This window comes from Zalophus californianus, chromosome 2, assembly GCF_009762305.2.
Source record: "Zalophus californianus isolate mZalCal1 chromosome 2, mZalCal1.pri.v2, whole genome shotgun sequence".
Taxonomy (NCBI): Eukaryota; Metazoa; Chordata; class Mammalia; order Carnivora; family Otariidae; genus Zalophus; species Zalophus californianus.
In genome coordinates, this window is record NC_045596.1 from 122175316 (window position 1) to 122200038 (window position 24723).

The 24723-nt window shown below is 37.5% G+C and overlaps 1 protein-coding gene across 11 annotated transcripts in view; it reads right to left on the reverse strand.

Moving 5' to 3' along the window:
- The window catches only part of SLC10A7 (solute carrier family 10 member 7), a 282178-nt gene that overhangs the window by 248201 nt on the left and 9254 nt on the right, over nucleotides 1-24723 (reverse strand). For 10 of the 11 annotated variants that reach the window (XM_027598365.2, XM_027598359.2, XM_027598358.2 and 7 more), the window contains exons 3-4: nucleotides 19551-19687; nucleotides 14848-14923 (exon numbers count right to left, since the gene is read on the reverse strand). In XM_027598365.2, coding sequence (XP_027454166.1) covers nucleotides 14848-14923; nucleotides 19551-19687 — 213 coding nt within the window. Of the gene's footprint in view, nucleotides 1-14847; nucleotides 14924-19550; nucleotides 19688-24723 lie in introns of those variants that run through there. The other variant, XM_027598367.1, reaches the window with a different exon arrangement.

Genomic DNA, 24723 nt, shown 5'->3' on the forward strand with positions numbered 1-24723 from the left:
TTCTCAAGAAAGAAGAAAGGTCTCAAATACACAACCTAACCCTACACCTAAAGGAGCTGGAGAAAGAACAGCAAACAAAGCCTAAACCCAGCAGGAGAAGAGAAATAATAAAGATCAGAGCAGAAATCAATGAACTAGAAACCAAAAGAACAGTAGAACAGATCAACGAAACTAGGAGCTGGTTCTATGAAAGAATTAACAAGATTGATAAACCCCTGGCCACACTTATCCAAAAGAAAAGAGAAATGACCCAAATCAACAAAATCATGAATGCAAGAGGAGAGATCACAACCAACACCAAAGAAATACAAACAATTATAAGAACATATTAGGAGCAACTCTATGCCAGCAAATTAGATAACCTGGAAGAAATGGGTGCATTCCTAGAGATGTATCAACTACCAAAATTGAACCAGGAAGAAACAGAAAACCTGAACAGACCTATAGCCACTAAGGAAATTGAAGCAGTCATCAAAAATCTCCCAACAAACAAAAGCCCAGGGCCAGATGTCTTCCCAGGGGAATTCTATCAGACATTCAAAGAAGAATGAATACCTATTCTCCTGAAAATGTTCCAAAAAATAGAAATGGAAGGAAAACTTCCAAACTCATTTTATGAGGCCACCATTACCTTGATCCCCAAACCAGACAAAGACCCCATCAAAAAGGAGAATTACAGACCAATATCCTTGATGAACATGGATGCAAAAATTCTCACCAAAATACTAACCAATAGGATTCAACAGTACATTAAAAGGATTATTCACCACGACCAAGTGGGATTTATCCCCGGGCTGCAAGGTTGGTTCAACATCCGCAAATCAATCAACGTGATACAATACATTAACAAAAGAAAGAACAAGAATCATAGGATCCTCTCGATAGATGCAGAAAAAGCATTTGACAAAGTACAGCATCCTTTCTTGATCAAAACTCTTCAGAGTATAGGGATAGAGGGTACATGCCTCAATATCATAAAAGCCATCTATGAAAAACCTACAGCGAATATCATTCTCAATGGGGAAAAGCTGAGAGCTTTTCCCCTAAGGTCAGGAACGCGGCAGGGATGTCCACTCTCGCCACTGCTATTCAACAGAGTATTAGAAGTCCTAGCCACAGCAATCAGACAACAAAAAGAAATCAAAGGCATCCAAATCGGCAAAGAGGAAGTCAAACTCTCACTCTTTGCAGATGATATGATACTGTATGTGGAAAACCCAAAAGACTCCACCCCAAAACTGCTAGAACTCATACAGGAATTCAGTAAAGTAGCAGGATATAAAATCAGTGCACAGAAATCAGTGGCATTCCTATACACCAACAACAAGACAGAAGAGAGACAAATCAAGGAGTCGATCCCATTTACAATTGCACCCAAAACCATAAGATACCTAGGAATAAATTTAACCAAAGAGGCAAAGGATCTGCACTCAGAAAACTATAAAATACTCAGGAAAGAAATTGAAGAAGACACAAAGAAATGGAAAAACGTTCCATGCTCATGGATTGGAAGAACCAACATTGTGAAGATGTCAATGCTACCTAGAGCAATCTACACATTCAATGCAATCCCCATCAAAATACCATCCACCTTTTTCAAAGAAATGCAACAAATCATCCTAAAATTTGTATGGAACCAGAAGAGACCCCGAATAGCCAGAGGAATATTGAAAAAGAAAAGCAAAGCTGGCAGCATCACAATTCTGGACTTCCAGCTCTATTACAAAGCTGTCATCATCAAGACAGTATGGTACTGGCACAAAAACGGACACATAGATCAATGGAACAGAATCGAGAGCCCAGAAATGGACCCTCAACTCTATGGTCAACTCATCTTTGACAAAGCAGGAAAGAATGTCCAATGGAAAAAAGACAGTCTCTTCAACAAATGGTGTTGGGAAAATTGGACAGTCACATGCAGAAGAATGAAACTGGACCATTTCCTTACACCACACAGAAAAATAGACTCCAAATGGTTGAAAGACCTAAACGTGAGACAGGAGTGCATCAGAATCCTAAAGGAGAACACAGGTAGCAACCTCTTCGACCTCAGCCGCAGCCACTTCTTCCTAGAAACATCGCCAAAGGCAAGGAAAGCAAGGGCAAAAATGAACTATTGGGATATCATCAAGATAAAAAGCTTTTGCACAGCAAAAGAAACAGTCCACAAAACCAAAAGACAACCGACAGAAGGGGAGAAAATATTTGCAAATGACATATCAGATAAAGGGCTAGTATCCAAAATCCATAAAGAACTTATCAAACTCAACACCCAAAGAACAAATAATCCCATCAAGAAATGGGCAGAAGACATGAACAGACATTTTTCCAAAGAAGACATCCAAATGGCCAACAGACCCATGAAAAAGTGCTCCACATCGCTCAGCATCAGGGAAATCCAAATCAAAACCTCAATGAGATACCACCTCACACCAGTCAGAATGGCTAAAATGAACAAGTCAGGAAACGACAGATGTTGGCGGGGATGTGGAGAAAGGGGAACCCTCTTACACTGTTGGTGGGAATGCAAGCTGGTGCAACCCCTCTGGAAAACAGTATGGAGGTTCCTCAAAGAGTTGAAAATAGAGCTATCATTCGATCCAGCAATTGCACTACTGGGTATTTACCACAAAGATACAAATGTAGGGATCCGAAGGGGTACGTGCACCCCAATGTTTATAGCAGCAATGTCCACAATAGCCAAACTGTGGAAAGAGCCAAGATGTCCATCGACAGATGAATGGATAAAGAAGATGTGGTATATATACATGATGGAATATTATGCAGCCATCAAAAGGAATGAGATCTTGCCATTTGCAACAACGTGGATGGAACTGGAGGGTGTTATGCTGAGTGAAATAAGTCAATCACAGAAAGACATGTATCATATGACTTCACTGATGTGAGGAATTCTTAATCTCAGGAAACAAACTGAGGGTTGCTGGAGTGGTGGGGGGTGGGAGGGATGGGGTGGCTGGGTGATAGACATTGGGGAGGGTGTGTGCTATGGTGAGCGCTGTGAATTGTGCAAGACTGTTGAATCACAGATCTGTACTTCTGAAACAAATAATGCAACATATGTTAAGAAAAAGAAGAAGACAGCAGGAGGGGAAGAATGAAGGGGAGTAAGTCAGAGGGGGAGACAAACCATGAGAGACGATGGACTCTGAAAAACAAACTGAAGGTTCTAGAGGGGAGGAGGGTGGGGGGATGGGTTAGCCTGGTGATGGGTATTAAAGAGGGCACGTTCTGCGTGGAGCACTGGGTGTTATGCACAAACAATGAATCATGGAACACTACATCAAAAACTAATGATGTGATATATGGTGATTAACATAACAATAAAAATTTTTAAAAAAATCAAATTCCGTATAATCAGATACAACAAATATGAATATTAATCAAATTAGATTATCTAAGAAAAAAGCTGTGTGTTGTTTAAACTAGTGTCTCCTCAAGATCACTAATGAACCCAGGGTACCTCCCTAAAAAGGAAGTTTGATATATAAAACTTAATTAATTGAAATAAACTAAATTGTTGAAAATGTTTTATGTGGGTCCTAATATATGCAGACATTCTGATATTGAAAAAGAATTAGATAACAAATTTTCAGTGTTTACATAGAAATGTTCAAGGGAGACATGGTAACCTGATTGTTTTTGTGGTTGGGTGGTTTGTTGGCTGGAATGCAAGCAGGGTGGTTTTCCAGGCTTTACAGTTTAGAGGAAACATGCTGCAAATCTGTTCAGTCCCCCTTCTCTGGTTCTAAATTCCCAAAGCAACCTTTCTACTACTATGTTTCCCCTGCCCTTTCATTCCTAGAAGATAATCTTGAATATCTGACTAATATTCCAGGTTATGGTACGAAATATTTATATAAAAATACTGAAGATCTATAATACAGACTAATACAAACTAATAAACTGGGATTATCCAGCTTATTAAATTTATTTAAACACTAGCCATCTTATATTGCAATTTATTATTTATGCTTTATATCACTTACTAAACTGAAAATTCTATAAAGGTACTATATATAGCAAGCTAAAGCCAGCACTCAACACGTATTTTCGAATAACTGAATGGAATAACTGAGTAAACTCAGAAGATCAAATTCTTGAGAAAGCAATGATAACTAGGTGATTTCATCAATGACAAATCTCTACAAAGATGATCCTGATGCTTGCTTGCTATGTTCCTGAGCAATTTATAGGTACTTCTGCGTCCGATTTCATGAGATCCTTGTAGGCCATCGATGAACTAGGAAGGCAAATACTGCTGCTCCTTGGATGAAGAAACCAAGGCTCAGAGAGGTCCAGGGCTTACCTGGTGACCACTCAGACCACTAGGTGAGTAAGGGTAAAAGCAGGAATCAAACACCTGCTTTGATTCCTCGGCAAATGCGTCCCTTGCTAAAGGTCAGAAGGCCTAGCAGCACAGGTGGTGATGTTATGCCACAACGTGTTAGTTAGGCTGGCGTTGTTTAAATACTTCTCACCCACAATCAGGACTGGTCCTTATGGCTGAGGCAGAGATAGACTGAAAGGTGGGGGTCAAAAGACTTCAGCTACAGAGAGAAGGGCCCAGAAATGGGAATATGGCAATGCTAAACAAGGTGTTTGAAGATCAGGTGCCTGGAAGACATTTCCATTGGGATGGAAAAGGAGCCAGACAGGAAGAAAAGGAATGATAAGAGATAGGAGGGAGAGAATTAATTGAGAAGAGTGTCAGGGAAGCAAAAGTGCAAGAGGCAAGTAGGCATGGTGTCAAAGGCTACAGTTAAGTCAAGGAGGATGAAAACTGAGAATGAGCCACTGAATTCGGTGAACACCGATCACTGCCAACGATGAAGGGGACCCTTTTGGTTAGAGTGGTAGAAATGGAAAACAACTTGAGAGGAATTAGGGGGTTAAATGAGAGTATTCTAAGTTACACACAGAATTCTTGAGAAATCTAGGTATGTTTCAAACAAGTTTTATTGCAGCTTAAAACAAACACAGGCAGCTCTTTGTAGGGCTTCTAAGAATGCTAACCCTACCCAGAAGATGAGACTAATGTTAAAAGGTAGATACGGAAGAAAGATAGGGACGTGCAATTTCTCACTGCCGCTGCTAACCTGTTCTTCCATCTGTCAGAGAGGAAGATCGGTTACCATTTCCCAGAGAGCACAGAGGCTGCAGGAAAATAAGGGCCCATAAGCCAGCTAGCAAGAGGGCTCAACACTGACAGCCTTTTTCAGATACGAGATTTCTCCAGGAGGCCATTAAACTTCCAAACGCAGTAACAGACCCCATTTAACAGAAGAGAAAGGCAAGGCACAGAAAAGCCGAGTGACTGCTGAAGCTGAGACAGTGACTGACAGGTCAGATTTCCTTCTCACTTTAAGTCCGCTCTCTGCTGATCAGATCTACTCCAAATGCCTTTATAAATGTTTCAATGAATCTTATCTTCATGCATTGGATTAGCAAGATCAACTCCCCACTGATAATGCAAAATAACCCTGAAATGTTTCATGCCTGACTGATAAGCCAGAAATTGAACTTTCTGTCTCCATTTGGACTGTGATGATCTTGATCTTTCACCTCTAGCAAAAATCTTCTCATAGTTATAATTTTAAAGTTAGTAATGAGCGCTTCATTTGCTTTCTAAGCAGATAGAAAACCGTTTTTAAATACACTCAGACTGTCATGACCTTCGTCTATGACTTAAAGAGTTCAGCACACGTAATAATTTTCTTTGCTCAGGAGACATTCTTAAATTTTCTTTGAAGAGATTTGGGCAATAGCCCCATTGATGAAATTACACACACACACACACACACACACACACACACACACACACACAGCCCTCTTAACTTAATTACCTTTCTGCTATACCTGAAATCAAAATTTTTCTTTGAAATGTATTTGGAATTCTACATGACTAGCAAAGGGTTCTAAAATCCCTCAGCCTGCTAATTAAAATATAATAAAAATGCCAACTAAATACATTTACATTAAAAGAAGCACACCATTTGAACCCAAGACTTGGCAAGGGAACAGCCTATCGCCTACAAGAAGGAAACATGGTCCAGATTCTTAAGCTGAAGTTCTGGCTGTCCTATGTGGGGCTCAACTCGCGTGGGGTGCATTTTAGGTTTTTTCTACACTAAAAAAGGAGAATAATAATTTGATAAAAATGGGCCAATACGAAGCCATTTCATCTGTTTAACCCATTTTTGTGAGGTTTAAACATGAAATAGAGGTTTTGAATAGTGTACTATCACGCTCACTGTAGGCTTTTGAAGGCAGGCCTCATTTTCCTTTTTACTCGCTGTGGTAGAAGACAGTGTCTACGTAAGGCAGGAGCTTAACTTCTGCTTGAGTATTACATTAACTTCTAAAGCTAGATGGCGAGCGAACACAACAGTGTTTATAAATGCTTTAAGCTGTATATACGTTTTACACACCTCTTGTAGATGTAATTCATAATTTTTAAAAGGAGAATCCCGACGATCATCCGCCACACATTCTATCTAATTCAATAGATCTAAGGTGGAGATAAGGATTTTTTTTCCCCCCTAATCACCCACCCATAATGCTGGTATGGGTGATCTAATGGGATTCACCTTGAGAAACAAAAAAATAAACAAACCAACATAAATTACATGCATATAATCAGTACACCACTTTTAGTGGTGGAGGTGCCTTATTTTCATAGTTCAAACTACCAGGCTTGGCTTTAAACACAGATAAAATAGAGTTTTTTTTGTTTTTGTTTTGTTTCTGTTTTTTATTTGACAGAGAGAGACACAGCGAGAGAGGGAACACAAGCTGGGGGAGTGGGAGAGGGAGAAGCAGGCTTCCCACTGAGCAGGGAGCCCCATGCGAGCCCCATGCAGGGCTCGATCCCAGGAGCCTGGGATCATGACCTGAGCCAAAGGCAGACAGATGCTTAACAACTGAGCCACCCAGGCGCCCCAAAATAGAGTTTAGCATAAAACACTCTCAGACCTGACTGGAAACTCCTTCCTACCTTGCCCCGATTTTTATTTATTATGATCCTTAATGCTTTTTTTAAATTTTTTCCTTCAGATATTTGAAGGCAGAAAACATTAATTATATTTCTCTCCTACTTGGTTTAATGTTCAGACTCACAAAATGTTACAAAGTTATACAGCTTTGCAACTTTACTCAGGAACCAAGACCTAGTTATTTACTTCACATTTTTAAGCATTGGCTATTAGCTGCATCCTTCCCCTTCTCAGCAAAAGAAGAAATACTGAAACAAAGGAAGATAGTGTAAACTTTTCCCAAACCCTACCTTTCTAGCTTTCTTCATGGAACAGAAGCGTAAGTGATAGAGAAATAAAATACCTCTATAACAACAGCACGGAAACCACAAAACTCTCTCCAAACTTGGAAAAATAATGTATCAGTTTCTTAAAGGAGAAACTTCTTTCATAATCCCTGTGGTATTTACTACATGGCAGAAGTTCCTTGAATTTAAATACAATGATTCCTTTAGCAAGTCCCATAAGGTTTTAAACATTTGTAAAGCTTTGGGGGGAAAAAAATCCTATCTTTTACCACAGAACTTTACATTTGGAACATAATTTTAAACCAAACAAAGGTGTACAGAATTAAACAAAGAATAAGTGTTTATCTCATGTCTCCCATGTTAGAATAAAATAGAAAACATATTGATCTATCACTTCCTTATATTTGGCAATGAATTAGGGTTCGCCAAGTCCTACGACTTTTTCTATTATTTAAAAAAGGAACTAAAATCTCACATGTGCATGCACACACGTGTCCACGTGCACACACACACGCACACAAACACACACAACTACCACACAGCCACCAATCGGACCATGTCAACAGCACACCCTATAATCTTGCTGTTTTGAAAAGTTGCATTTAAAACGCTGGAATGAATAAATAATGATGACAAAATAGAACAAAGTCGTGTTTCTAATATTTAAATTAAAGTAGTTTAAAATTTAAAAGCCACAAAATAAGACTGTCAGTCAGCTATGCCCTTAAACAGTCTCATTTTAATACCTAAAGAATATGCTAGCATTCCAGCATATATGCATTGCTATGCACAGACGTTTACTTCCTTTTGCTGCTAAAAATGATTATAAACTAGTTGGCTCAATGAAACAAAAACAATCTAACTTACAAAAACAAAAATTGTTTTTTAACTTCAACAAGTAATAAGCCTATTTCTTGCCGAAATGCAAGCTGTGAGCTTAAGGAATGCAGTAACTTTGATTTCATGACAAAACCTTTCGGTAACCAACAGTTCTTTGGAAAAAGCATTTCAAATGAAAGGTGTATAAGTAACAGAAAAAACTTCCTTCAATGTTATAGAACAAGTTTGCAAAGTAAAAAGAAAATCATTTCAAATGACACTCTTACATCTGCATACATCCCCCAAATCATTAAATATAAATATGCTACACAACCTCACATTTCCTTTAATACACGAGAGCATATTCTAAACCTGTGTATTTAGACTAAAGATGTATATGCAAATTATTTGAGAGCATAAGCTAAATGGAAACAAGTTTAATGACAAAATCTAGAAGGAAGAAAGTTTTCTTACATGTCACAACCAGGGCAGAGAACAGTCAGTTTGAAAGGACAGTGCGACATGTGTGCCCAGCAGTTTTCCTAACACGTTGAAATCCATGAGGGTGTAAGTCGGCTGCATGCAAGGCCGAGCAGAGAATCACAGAGAAGTAGAATCAAAACCTTTTCCTAATGGTACCTGACAGTGGACTCTGCTTTTGGACCTTTTCACTTACATGCACCAATTTACAGTGCAGCCTTCGATTAGATTATTTCCAATACATTATACAAAAGATTAATCTCCCTTTACATTTACTTCAGCAAAAGCTTATGTTCAGGGGCGCCTGAGTGGCTCAGTCGGTTAGGCGGCCGCCTTCAGCTCAGGTCATGATCCCAAGGTCCTGGGATCGAGCCCCGCATCGGGCTCCCTGCTCAACGCAGAACCTGCCTCTCCCTCTCCCTCTCCCTCTGTCTGCCGCTCTGCCTACTTGTGCTCTCTATCTCTGTTAAATAAATAAATAAATAAATAAATAAATAAATAAATAAATAAATAAAAAGCTTATGTTCAGTTACCTTGTAACATTACTTTAAAAAACATTCAACTTAAAATTATCTAGTATCTTTACTTGCAGATCACTTTCTTCCACAATCCAATGTAAATATTTAAAAAAAGTCTATTCATTTCATATCAGAAGATATGACCCAACTGGACTTTGCATGCTCAATTTTCAGTACCTATGAAAAATTGTAACTAACTCCCGAAATCTACAAAAATGCTTGATAATGATAAAGCTGCACGATATAATCATTGAACAAACTAGACCAATATCAGAAAACAAATGAAATATTTGAAAATTCAACATTATTAACATATAACATTAATGTAAATTATTTAAATATCTAGTGGGGAATAAACATGTAAATATAATTTCTAATGCAATATGTTAATGTCAAGAAATTGAGTGAACTTTGAACTTCGGCCAAAAGTCCTCTGAGAAAAAAAGGCTTTTTAGTTTTAAAGCTCTTAAGGGAGGGGCGCCTGGGTGGCTCAGCCATTGAGTGTCTGCCTTTGGCTCAGGTCCTGGGATAGAGAGCCCCGCGGTGGGCTCCCTGCTCCGCGGGAAGCCCGCTTCTCCCTCTCCCGCTCCCCCTGCTTGTGTTCCCTCTCTTGCTGTGTCTCTCTCTGTCAAATAAATAAAATCTTTAAAAAAAAAAAAAGCTCTTAAGGGAATCACATTGGAGAGAAAGAGATAAATGACACCTTTCAGTCAATTACCACTGGTCTCAGATATACCAAAAGGGACCCTTTCCTCAAATTCTTTCGGGAGTAGAAAGATAATCACGGCAAGGACTAGTCTAAGACCCCTGTAACTCCTCTAGCTCACTAATTATGTGGCAACTAAAAAGAACCACCCAGCATAATGAAACACAGGTTTAATCCAACTCTGCCAATTCCATTCCTACACCAAGAAACTAAAGAGAAAACACACAACCATGATGCCTGTCTTCATTTGCAATGCAGGACCACAGGTCTCAGCTGGATCCTTCGTGCTTCCAGCAATGCTCCCACACTCCAGTTAATTCACTCTCCTAGATGGCAATTGCACATTTTATCCTCTCATCTCAAACGTTACTATCACCTACTCCATCATCCTGCTCAGCTGCTGAGAAAAAAGTAAAAATCAGAAGACAACAAAGAAAATGAGAAGAGAGCTAAGAAACAAAAAGTCATCAGAAACTCCCAAGTGCACTCTTCCTACCTGTCTTCATGGATCTCTGTCCACACACTCTGTCTTCTCTCCTTATCATCAATAAACGAGCCAAGTTCCTACTGAAGCTCAGGCAACCCAAAACCCTTCTCTTCCACTTGACCAAATAAATTACTTCAGCACTTTCTTAAATAAACAACTTCCCCTCAACTATATATCCCCATCATGATAGAAACATACTATCAGTTCTGGGGCACCTGGGTGGTGCAGTCAGTTAAGCGTCCTCCTCTTGGTTTCAACTCAGGTTGTGATCTCAGGGTCATGAGATTGAGTCCCACTCAGCACTAAGTGGGGAGTCTGCTTGAGATTCTCTCTCCCTCTCCCTCTGACCCTCCTGCTCATGCTCTCTCTCTCTAAAATAAATAAATCTTAAAAAAACAAATACTGTCATTTCTGCAATTAAAAAAATCTTGACCTCATATTCCTTTTTAAATATAGCCCCATTTCTCCCTTCCCTTTTGTAACAAAGGACCTCAAAACAGTTGTGTATACTTTCTGTCTCTAATCACTCTCCTCTTATTCTTCCTTGAGCCCATTCCAAACAAGCTTTTGCCCTTACACTCCACAAAACCGCTCTGGTCGAAGTTACCAATAACCTCCACGTAGCTTAATTCAATGGTCAATTCTCAGAATTCATCTTACACAAGTTATATTAGCAGAATTTGACATGGCTAATCAGACCCTCCTCCTTCTAACACTTTCTTCACCTGGTTCCAGGATACCACACTCTCTTGTTTTTCCTTCTGTCTAATCTTCTGTTTCCTTTGCTGGTTACTCCTCATTCTGACCTCTTAATGTTGAAGGGTCCCAGAGCTCAGTCCTTGAACTTCGTCTCTTTTCTAACTATGCTCTCTCTGCAAGTAATCTCAACCAATTTTTGCTTTAAATACCCTTTGATTAAAAAAAGCAATAGAACAAAACAAAACAATAGAACAGATCAATGAAACCAAAAACTGGTTCTTTGAAAAGAACAACTAAGTTGATAAACCTCTAGCAAGACTCATTAAAAAAAAAAGAAGAGAGAGGACCCAAACGAAATGACTAATGAAAGAAGAGAAATAACAACCAACACCACAGAAATACAAACATTGGTAACAGAATATATTCAGAAAACCTATATGCCAACAAATTGGACAACTAAAAAGAAATGGATAAATTCTTAGAAACATATAAACTACCAAAAGTGAAGCAGGAAGAAAGAGAAAATTTGAACAAACCAATTACCAGCAGTGAAATTGAATCAGTAATCAGAAAACTCTCAAAAAACAAAACCTAGGGCACCTGGGTGGCTCAGTTTGTTAAGCCACTGCCTTTGGCTCAGGTCATGATCCTGGAGTCCCGGGATCGAGTCCCGCATTGGGCTCCCTGCTGAGCAGGGAGTCTGCTTCTCCCTCTGACCCTCTTCCCTCTCGTGCTCTCTCTCTCTCATTCTCTCTCTCTCTCAAATAAATAAACAAAATCTTTAAAAAAACAAAAAAAAACAAAAAAAACAAAATCTAGGACCAGACAGCTTCACAGGCAAATTCTACCAAACATTTAAAGAGTTAGTACCCATTCTTCTCAAACTATTCTAAAAAATACAAGAGGAAGGAAAACATCCAAATTCATTCTATGAAGCTAGCATTACCCTGATACCCAAATCACATAAAGACATTACAAAAAAAGAGAACTACAGGCCAATATCTCCTATGAATATAGATGCAAAAATCCTCAATAAAATATTAGCAAACTGAATCCAACAATGTATTTTTAAAAAATCATATACCATGACCAAGGGGGATTTATTCCCATGACAGAAGGGTGGTTCAATATTCACAGAAAAAGCATTTTACAAGAAAGATGCAGAAAAAGCATTTTACAAAGTACAATATCCATTCATGATAAAAAAAAAAAAACCCTCTGCAATCCCATTCTTCACCTACTTAGTCAAAGTCTTGGAGTCATTCATGACCCCTCTCTTTCTCTCATATCCCACATTCAATTCATCAGCATATCCTCTGCCTTCAAAATACATCCAGAATCCAACCACATTTATTGCCTTCATTACTATCTTACTCTTCAAAAGACACCAGTAAGAAAATGAAGACAAGCTACAGACTGTAAAAAATATTTACAAACCAAATATCTATGCTTTGTAATGAAGGACTTGTATCCAGAATACATAAAACTCAAAAAGCTGATCAATAAGAAAACAAACCACCTAGATAAAAAAAAAAAAAAAGCAGCCAAAAGATTTCATATTTTACCAAAGCAGACATGTATAGCAAGGAAACACATGAAAAGATAAGAATGCTCACCATTATTAGTAGCTGGGAGATACAAATTAGAATAAAACCACAATGAGATACCTCTAGATACATATTAGAAAGGCTAAGTTAAAAAGACTGACAATACCAAGTATTGATGAGCTATGGAGCACTGGAACTCCAGACACTGCTGTTTGAAACATAAAATGGTACAACCACTTGGGGAAATGGCTTGGCAATTTCTTAAAAAGTTAAATATACACCTGTGGTCAAAGAAGAGTGCTTGTTTATTGATAGAAATGGTCCACTTCAGAAGATATTCAGAAATGATTTAGAACTATTTATTGGTGATTCTTCCCTTGGTTGAAGATGCTAAAGCATATACCTCCAGATGATCCAAACATTCCTAGTCCCAGGAGAAATGAAAGTACACATTCACTTAAAAGTTTCGTACACAAATGTTCATAGCCCCAAAGTGAAAATGCCCAAATGTCCATCAACAAGTGAAAAGATAAACAAATTACGGTATACCCATAAAAAATAATAATACTCAGCAATAAAAAAGGGCTGGGGGTGCCTGGGTGGCTCAGTCGTTAACCGTCTGCCTTCGGCTCAGGTCATGATCCTGGGGTCCTGGGATCGAGCCCCATATCGGGCTCCCTGCTCAGCAGGAAGCCTGCTTTTCCCTCTCCCACTCCCCCTGCTTGTGTTCCTTCCCCGCTTTGTCTCTCTCTGTCAAATAAATAAATAAAATCTTTAAAAATAATAATAATAAAATAAAAAAATAAAAAAGGGCTGAATTACTGATACATACAACATAGATGAATCTCAAAATAATTATGGTGAAAAAAGAAGGCAGAAAAGAAAAAAAAATGTATTATATGTGTGTACACACACACACACACACACACACACACATACACACACAAACACACACCCACATATACTATATAATTCCAGTAATACCAAAAACATACCAATAATTCCAAAAATACAAACTAATCTACAGTGACAGAAAACAGATCAGTGGTTGCCTGGGGAAGAGAGACAACCAGAAAGGCAGGAGGGAGGGATTACCAAGGAACACAAGAGAGTCCTGAGGGTAATGGATATGTTCATTATCTTGATTGCGGTCATGGTATCACAGGTATACATATGTCAAAACATTAAATTGTTTCAGTGTATGCAGCTTATTGTATGTCCACAATAATTCAATAAACCTATTTCTAAAAAGAATATAGCAGGTACTTAATAAATATTTTCAGAATAAATAAAGTGGATGAAAATAAAAACAAATGTTAAGAAAGCAAAATCCTAAGAATGAATCTTTTTTTTTTTTTTGAAGTAGGAACCTCTTATATCCTCCCTTCTTGAATAGTATTCTTTTCTGAATGAGACACTGTAAATCGAAAAGGGGGAATAAGCTATCATGAAGCAAAGTCCCTCAATATGAAGTTGTAATGCCTTTCAGCCAAGAGGAACCACCTCTAAGTAGCCCTGAAATGGACAACTGTTGCCCCAATATACAAGCACTCTGCCACAGTCCTCTAGCTGCTGAATAATCTCTTTGAACTCATCTCAGAAACCCTGCCTCAGGGCGCCCGGCTAGTGCAGTCAGTTCAGCCACCCACTCTTGGTTTTGTTCAGGTCACGATTTCAGGGTCATGAGATCAAGCCCCAGGTTGGACTCCTGGCTCAGCACAGAGTCTGCTTGAGATTCTCTCTCTGACTACCTGCCCCCCACACCCCTCCTCCACTGTCTCTCCCTAAAATCAATCAATCAATCTTAAAGAAAAAAGAAAGAAACCTTGCCTCATTTCTCCTTTTTATATAATCTTTACTTGTCATTAAATGTATATTGACCCTTTCTCCACAAATTTAGTTTGCTATAAATTTTTTAAGAACTAAGGAATGGCCATAGAGGTATCCTCAGCTCATCAGTCTGGGATGAAAAGTACCTTTCCTTGGATTGCTTGTCTTCTGTCTCCCAATCTCCCACTTAGGTAGAAAAACCACCATCTCTATTTCATTTACCTCCCTTGCCCCTCCTTTTTGAAATCCTAACTTCCACTCAACAGCATTAATTTTAGCATCATCTGAATTAATGAATATATCTACACTTCTTTCAGAAGCTGCTATAGTTATGTGTTTTCTGTGACATGACTTCATCATAAAATTAAATAAAATTCTAAAAATAAAATAAAATAAAAACAAAATAAAAATAAAAGTAAAGCATCTACTTATGTTTAAATAAAGTTAGCCCTATGACTCACCTCATTTCCACCAACTGCCTTGGTTAAAATCACTGCAGAAGACACAGGGGGAGGCATGCAACCTACTGTCTGCAAACTGAAAAATAAAAGAAAATGCAATTATAAGGTTTTTTCAATTATAAATAGCAATTCTCAAACTTTCAGCTCATAAAAAAAATGTTCCTGTTGCTGTAACATCATTAAAGAACAAGCATGACATGATCATATACTTCTTGGATTCAAATTGTAGTAAATTCTAGAACCTATTCTAAATTTAGTTTTCTTAAATTATGTATATACTCCCCAGATCATGACAAGAAGTCTATTCTTTTAGTTTAGGATAGAAAACACATTGCATAACAAGCAAATGAAACTATGAGTAGTAAATCTAAATACTAAAGATATAAAACATTACTTATCACCCAAAGCATGGATATACTTTCTACCTAGATCGAATATACATTCTAGACATAACGAGTAGCCGGCCTGACTAAAAGTAGAAAGTTTATATAGGGGACAGAGGACACAGAGTGCCTGACTTTAACAAATTTTAAGTGCCGGATTACAGATGACCTCTTCTCGCTTTTGTAAGAATGTATCATTTAATTTTGTAAGAATGTATCGTTTAAGCTTTATGCAATGAATTTACATTATCTCTGAAATTAGAAAAAAGAAAAAGAAAAGCTTTAATTCATTTTGACTGAAAATGAGAAAACACTTTTAAAAGAATTTCCAGTTCAATTCAAGTCTTCTTTTAAGGTTTGTTTTCCCAAGTGATGCTTAAATTGTCTGTCCTATTATCAATTCCCAATCTCTGAGCCTTTCTCATGATCATCACTATTATCATTACTGATACTTACTAAGCATTTACTATTTATAATAGATACTCTTCTAGATACTTTACTCACTTCTTCCTCACAAATATTTAAGGTAAATTCTATTATTATTCTCATTTTACTGAAAACTGAAGTTAAAAGAGAAGTTAAATAACTTGTCCAAATTCACAAAGCCACCTACCAAGGATTAAACTCTTATTCTGGAATCTAGGGTCAAAGACTTATCTAGGCCTACTATTCTAGCCTCTCTGCATTCTATTTCTCCTACCCCCAACACTAGGGACGGGTCCTCCCAGGTATTTTCAATCTTTCCCTCTTTTCTGGCCCCTTCCCTTCTATGTACAAAAAACCAGAGCTCTCCCTGTCTTAAAAAAAAAAAAAAAAAAAAATCCTTAACTATTTATTGAATACATACCACACATGCATTCTATAGTTAGGATACTACACAAGGGTGTGCATATATAATTTATATTTATTTATATATATATTTATATATTCCTACCTCCAAGAATATTCAATACACAAATGTAAATAAGTAACAGCAAAATGAGTACCGCTGCCATTACATTTCTAGCCCCAACCACCATTCCCAAATTCGTAGCTGCCTGTGACAGCCACCTCAAATTAAACATGTCTAATATTTTCTTTTTTTCTATAATGTTTTATTTATTTATTCATGAGAGTCAGAGAGAGAGACAGAGAGGCAGAGGCAGAGGGAGAAGCAGGCTCCCCGTCTAGCAGGAAGTCCGATGCAGGACTTGATCCCAGGACCCTGGGATCATGACCTGAGCCGAAGGCAGATGCTTAACTATCTGAGCCACCCAGGCGCCCCCATGTCTAATATTTTCTAAAAAATCAATTTCACCTCTGAATTGATTTCTGTCAATGGGATATGTTTGGTGGGTTTTTTCCTAATGTCCAGTTTGAAACTTTGGAGCTACACGTGGCTCCATTTGTTCCTCATGAATCAATTTATTACCACAACCAACTTCCCATTCTTCCCATGACTGTTGCCAGCATCCCTCTTCAGATGCTTTTTGCCCAAGTTTGGACTTCTATAAATGAATGGTCTCTCTACCTCCACTCTTTCCCTTTACACGGCAAGGTAAGAAGGATGTGCTCAAAATATTTTTCCTTTTTAAAGATTTTATTTATTTATTTGACAGAGAGAGACACAACGAGAGAGGGAACACAAGCAGGGGGAGTGGGAGAGGGAGAAGCAGGCTTCCCGCCGGGCAGGGAGCCCGATGTGGGGCTCAATCCCAGGACCCTGGGATCATGACCTGAGCTGAAGGCAGACGCTTAACGACTGAGCCACCCAGGCGCCCCCTCAAAATATTTATTTATTTCAATGACTTAAACATGCTCCTGAGGTAGGAGGCTGCAACTCCCTCACGTTAACATACTGTGTACTCTCAAACGGGGGAGGGGAACAGAGAAAAAGTGGGCTAGGAAGGGCTTTCCCTAAATTAGTTAGGCCAAGTGCATATTCCTTTAAGCTTCATACCCTGAGGTGAGAATTGTATCTTAGCTTCCTGAGATTGTAAGCCCTACTCTACTACTAACACACCCAGGACAATGCTATCAGATTAATCTTTCTTAATGACCACTTTTTAGCATGTTGTTCTCTTGTTTAGTACATTTAAGAACTCTCCATCATCTACAGATGCAAACCCAAACGCCTCAGCCCAGTCGTTCCGGCCTTCTGCCGCATGGCTGTGAGGAAATTTTTTATGTTTGCCTCCCACTAACGCCTTATTTTTGAACACTGTTACTTTAGAAATACACAACCTTTGCTGAACCTCTTACCCTTTAACTCATTACACTACTTATCTAACAACTCATATGCTGCCGCACTGCGTTTGGTTACTATTGTATATTTATATCTTCCACATATCCAACTAGCCTGGACGTTCACTGATTACAAGAAAAATGAGTTAATATCTTCCTATTCCTTGGGTGCCCTTTACATGGGAAACACTCAGTAACTATTTGTTCTTACTATGCATCATACATTGCTGCTCAAAAATGATGTCATCATAGTTCTGTCGTGTTTTATGCTTTTCGGTGAAAATTTTATGCTCATTCTCTCCAACTCAATCTGGCCAAACCAGCGGTCTTCATTTCCCCTTCTTGTTCCACTCTGTTTCTCCTCAGCTAAGAAAATGATGCCACCAGTTACCCAGTGGCTCAGACCCAAAACCCAGAAGTCATCCTTGCTTCCTCCCTGTCCTCCTCTTTCCACATCCTACCCGCCTCGAGGTTCCGAGAGCTCAGTAAATCCTCCAGCGCCCACTTCTCTCTACGGCACGGTGACCTTACCACAGGAGCCTCCAAGCTGCTCTCCTAGGCTTCTCTCAGCCCCTCTACTATCTATTCTCCATGCAGCAGCACGGACAATAATTTGAAAATATAAATCCGACCACGACATTCCCTCATTTAAATCCCTCCAGTAGCTTTCTGTCGCATGCAGAGTAAAATCTGAATGCTTTTATCATGGACCTACAAGGCTCTGTGTGACCTGGTCCCTGCCTACCCTTCCAGCTCCAAGTCATATTATTCTTCCTCTGCATCACCAGGCTCTGGCCATCATCATCATTTTCCTGACCCTAGAACATACCAGGCTTATTCCTGCCTTAGAGACTTTGCACATTCTTTCCTTCTGCCTAGACCATTCTATCCCTAGAACTCCGCCATCTAAGTTAATCACTGGCCTGCCCACCCAACCACTTTCAACCGTATCACAGTTTTACTTCCCATCACTTATCTCTATCTTAGTCATCCGCTTATTTGGCTTATTGCCAATCACACCCAGGTCTTCTCACCCTGTAAAACTAACTGACACTTTGCCATTTTTGTTCACTATTGTTTCTCTAACACCTACAATAACTCCTGGCACACAGTAGGAAGAAAACAAGTGACTTGAATAGATGAGTAAGTGATCTCAATTGAGATCCGGCACACCGTTACCAAAGCAGACAGTAAAAGTATGACTATCCTCATTATTTATAGGCAGGGAAAGTAAGGTTTAAATCTATGACATGACTTCTTCAAAGTCACACAGCAAGTTAGGGACAGGGTCAGAAAGAGAGCTCAGGACTCTAAGTTCAGTGTTTTAACTATTAGACTATTATACCATGCTGCTAAAATGTGGTTAGTTTTAAACCACTTCAAATAATTTTTTAAATTCATTAAATCCCTTTAATAAACATGGCATTTTTAATGGAAGAAAAGAGTCTAATAAAAATCTATTGCTAATTCAACTATCACATCAAACATAGAACAAGTAAAAAAGTGTTTGTTCCCTATATATATTTTTTCTTTCCTATACATTTAAAAAACATTTCTTAGACTCACCTATTATCTGTATACGTTTGGTAAGATACAGAATGTACAAGCTAAAGCACCCAACTGACAGCATATCTAACATCTTCTATTCCCTTCCACCTCTCTCCCAACACAGCTTTTTAAAATTCCCAGAAGAGTGTCCATCCCAGAACCTTAAGATTAAACATGACGGTGTATTTTAAGATTGTGTTATAATTAAGAGCACACTTATGTTGATAAGCACTGAGTAATATATAGAATTGTCAAATCACTATACTGTACACCTGAAACTAATATCACACTGTATGTTAACAATACCAAAATTATAATTTAAAAAAATTTACTAATAAAACCCTTAGATATAAGAAAAAAAAGTGTTATCAAATTCTTTGGTGACTCTCCTTGATGAACACTATCATTTTAAAGGATAATAATTTTTCAAGTGTTTTTATTTCCTTATAAAATATCACACATGAGCCCTTTCGTATATAGTTGCCACAGAAACAATAGTCACCACACATGCCTCATTAAAAGTGGACCCTTCCAAATATTTAAACGTACCCTTTTAAAAGCCATTCATTGATGGGTGTGATTGATAAAAGCTGAAGAAAAAGCCATATTGTTGCTGGGAAGAATGCAAGTGTAAAGATCTGAATGAAAAGGTGCAGTTTTATATGCACCAAAGCACTGGTCAGCTCCTGCAAAAATGAAAGACACAAAACAGCAAAGATAAGAAAACCATTTTTCTGAAGAGAGACTGATACTAAAATAGCATCAAATAAGTTACTTTTTAATTTGGAGTTATTTCAGAGCTAAAATCTTTACCTCTAAGTATATGCATAACAGATTTTAAGGGGGGAAAAGAGGTATTTTTATACAAAATTTCTGAAAAATTCTCATTTTTTCTGAATATACAATATACGCCAACAATTCAGATTTGTAAAATTCCGGACCAAAACTGAGCCAAGTACCTTTACATCAGTATAGACCTAAGGATTGTTGACGCTATGAACAAACATGCATGTAACTACTTAAGGACCTATCACATTTTAATTAAATATGATTACTCTCTAAGAAGGCCTCACTTTGGCAAGATGTTACCAAATCTACACACAGATAATAATTTTTAAAAATGTTTTCCCCAACAATGTTCTATAATTCAAAATGGCTTTTTTGCCCCAAATCAACTTTCTGGATTTTTTTGCTAATGCTTACTGAACAGCAGCTATGTGCCATGTTCTGAGCTTGTCATTTTGTGTATGTTATCTCATTTAATCCTCACAACAGCCCCACTAGATATTACTAATCTATTTTACTGAGGAGGAAATTGAGGTGGGGAGCCACCATTCAGTGCAGTTCAGAATCAAACTCATTTCTGGTATGCTAGCAAACTCATGTCTGTTTCTTCCATTGTGCCACACCACTGCCCCAGATGAAAGAAATTCACATTAAACACGACAAACCAGGCACATGCTCTATGTCTCACAGCTAAAAAAGGATAATGAGTTAAATTTGGGGGTTCAAATATGTACAAACTAACAAGCACTTGCATCTGAATTTCTTTGAGTTATAGCATTATTCATTTGAAATAAAACAAATTCAGAAAGTAGTAGAAAAAATACTATAAAAATAAGTACTATAAAAAAGTCCTATAAAATATGCAAGAAGTCATTAAAGCACGAAGATGCCAGAGATTCACTGGTTATAAGCATAGCACTGGAATGCCTCCCCTCGTTCAAGTAAGACATTTAAGAAGTCCTGAACCTCAGAGACATTAGCCAAAGTCCATCAGTTTAATGGACAGTAAGTTAATGCTGACTCTGATTGCCACGTTCAGGGATCTGTCTCATCGGCTCCCACTACATATCTCCCTGTATGAAGACACACAGCAGTGCCAGTGTGGTCACCAAACATCTCTAATGACACCTAAGGAATTTGTGGCAATCTGGGTCTAACTTCGGACAGATGGGAAGCCCTGGGCAGACCAGAAGCCACACCAAGTCCATGGATCAGATCTAAGATCAAAGGAGTCATCCTTACACCTTACATCCTTACATCCTTACACAAATATCAGAATTCTTAAAGTTTCACCCTGAGAAAAGAGGAGCACCAGCAGTTCCAAGAATGCTCAGCAGTTTCAAAACCAAATCCCACTCAAATATACTCAGATGTAGTTGATAAATACCAAATAAATATTAATATTTTAATTTTTTAACTGTAACAAAATGATGAGCCAGAATGCAGTTACTAAGGAATTTGCATATACTTTAGATAGGAATATGAAACAGCATAACTTTTCTGAAAAGTAGCTTGGGAATATATTTCAAGGGCTATAACATGATTCACATTCTTGGATCCCGAAGTGTTATGTCTAGGTACTTATTCTAAGGATAGGAAATGTGGTTATAAGTATTTATATACAGAATTGATCACGACAGCATCATCTAGTATAGTAAAATTAGGAAACAAATTAAAAGTCCAAAAATGGGTGAATAATTAAGTAACTTAAGGTATAACACGACTGTTATGAGCTAGTGAAAACCATGTTAAAACTGTGTTGACAAGCATGTGGTAACACAGATCTCTTCCCTACTTAATCAGTAGGAGTATAAATTGGCACAATCTAGAGACAGCAATCTGGCAATTCATTCCTTCAGTCAACAAACACTGAGAACCTGACACTCTTCGAGGTACTTGGAATATCTGTCACAACTTACACTGTACATGACATTTGACTTAGCAATTCTACTTCTAGGAATTAATCCTTCACATTTTCTCCCAAATGTGGGAAAATGGACAATTTTTAGGTTATCATCTGCAGCATTTTTGTAAGAGCAAAACCTTAAAAATGACCTAAATGTCCATCAATGAGGACTAATAAAATATATTATGACACATTCATAAAATGGAATGCTTTCCAGCATACAAAAAGAAACAAGGAGTTCTTTATGTATTGATATGAAACAATCTCCAAGATAGGTTTTTTTGAGTAAAACAAGACAGGGTGGCAAGCAGTACAAACACCACAGCTTGAAAGGGGGGCACATATGTTTTACACAGAATATCTCTGGAAAGATACAAACTATTAACATTGGTTATCTCCAGATATCTGACATAGGGGAGAAAAAAAGACTTCCCGTCATATATACCTTTGTACCCTTTGATTTATGTTCATAAAAGTAAACAAAATGTAAATTTTATATACATGAAGAAAAATTAAATTCATATATTAAATTACATGAAAAATTATAATTATACAATGTTACATGGGAAAAAAGATCATTTATGTGTGGGCATATGTGATATATATGCAAGTATACATATACAATTTTTAAAAATATTTCCTTTTTAAATATTCTATATGTAAAACATGTTTAGGAAAAAAGGGACTAAAAATCATAGAGATGTTACTACTAGTTGTTTTTCTTCTTTCTAATCTTTCTACAATGGGGAAATACCACTTTCATAACCAGAAAAAGTTATAAAAAACAAAATGTAGTTTAAAAATACTAGCTGATCTAATAAATGACAATTATAAGCAATTGCCATTGCATCAGAACAATGGAACAATAAAGAATCCAGCAAAATGAATCACAAAGGCTGACCATGTTGGGTCATGAGGGGCCTTTTGACAACAGCATTATATTTTCCATATCTTCTACATACAACCATAAAGATAAAATACGGTAACAATGGAAAAGAAAAAGCCAGTGAACACTATCACATCCAAAATAGTATTATTCCATACATACCCACGCAGAATTTAGGGCCATATACTCAGATAAATGCCATCATGAATAATTGAAAAGTTGATTCTGCATGACATTTTATTTATTCACATGTAATACAGGTCAAATTCCATTAAAATAAACTTAAGGAGATACTCCAAATACTGATTATACCAGAGTTATCACTGACAGTATAAAAAATTGCTTAAAATCAGGAGCTCTGACTGAGATGTAGAAATATTTTCATTACATACCAATTTCCCTTCTAACCCTTATTTGACCTTTATTTGATTCACTTTCTGAGAATCAGTCTCATAGCTCTGGGCTGGAAACAAGCAGCAAGAACCTAAAATTTAAAATTTGCTATATTTACTTCTAAGGTAATAGAACTTCAAAAAATAATCTGTTTAGGAAAATAAGAAAAGACCTGTGTATTCTGCCCTACTCAGGACCCTTTCCAGGCCCTGAGCATTTTGCTCATCTTTGTTTCCAACCCAGTGCCAAACACAGTGCCTTGTAGCCACAGGCATTTCACGGTATTATGAGATTTCATAGGTTTATATGAGATTGGTCCTGTCATGGTTTGCTAAGTGACAAATCCTCTGAAACTGTAGCTCCTAATTAGCTAAACATAAAATATATTTCAAATGTGGTTTATTTGACTTTAACATATAAATTTTCAGAAAACACTTCAATGGATATTTTAAAATCTAGAAATAGTCATAAAACTGAAGATAGCATTAATCTTTTTAGTATTAAGTATTAACACAGAGTTCTTTATGATTTTAATAAATTAGTAAGACAAATTTTAGAATATACATCATTACATCAATGTATGGGTAATACTACATGAAATGTTCAGTATAAATCAAACTTGAATGAAACCACTATAAATGCTCTCAAATAAACTCAAGTCAATAATAATTTACTGTCTCCTGTGTGTGAAAATGCACTATTCTAATAGGGCTCAAAAACAGTAGTCCCAGCTGAAATAAACGTAAGATTATTAACTAGAAAATAAATAACAAGACTGCTACCTCCTAACTTAAAACTGTTCAGTTGCCCAGGAAATTACTGGGGCTTAAAGATGGTTTAACATACAATGATGCAATCTAGAACATCTTAAGTTAAATGGATCTTGAAAATGACTTAATGTAGTATAGTTTGAAAAGGGCCATTGATAGAAGAAATGGCTTTGATGGCTACTTAGATACCGAGCACAGGATTAAGGCATTTCATCATTAGATCCAAATTAGCTGGATCTGAAGGTCTCCTAGGTGCTTACAGAAGACTGGTCCTTAGAGAAATGCTGATAAGCTGACATTCTTCCTTCTTAAACTCCTGCATCCCACCAAGTTGGCGGCTTTACAGAATCACATTAAGCAAGAAGGTAGGGGTGAGAGAATCAAGTCTCTTGCCAGATATCTCATGGCATAAGTAACAGCTGTAACCGTTAAGCAACTACCAGGGGACATAGTTAGAGCAACGTCCCAAGAAGAGGACTTGGGTAAGGCAGCTGCTCCGCAAAGGGCATTAGCCACAACCAGCAGGAAGACCTCCAAGGCAGAACAGTCCAGCACCATGCGAGTAGCAAATATTTTTCTGTATCACTAGGCCCCATATTTGAGAACCAATAGAATAAAGATGTTGACAGAAAAAAATCTGTGCCCTCTAAGAACTGATCATAGTCCTTTCATGTCAATATAATTTGCAAAAACTAGATTTAACATATTTAGGAAATTCCGTCCCATGTCAGTTATTTTCAGAAGAACAGGTAGTAAGGATAGTCAGAATTTTTGACACAAATTTATCAGATACTACACAGGGAACCCATCTATACAAAAAATGCTCCAATAGAAAGATTTATACCAACCAGATAACTACAGAATACATAAATTTAGTAAAATCATATTTTTTCCATGTTGCTATTAGGATGGCCAAAGAAGGAGGTAACTAAATTCGGTCCTCATTCAAATCACACTTAAAAGAAAATAAGTAAAGCAAGA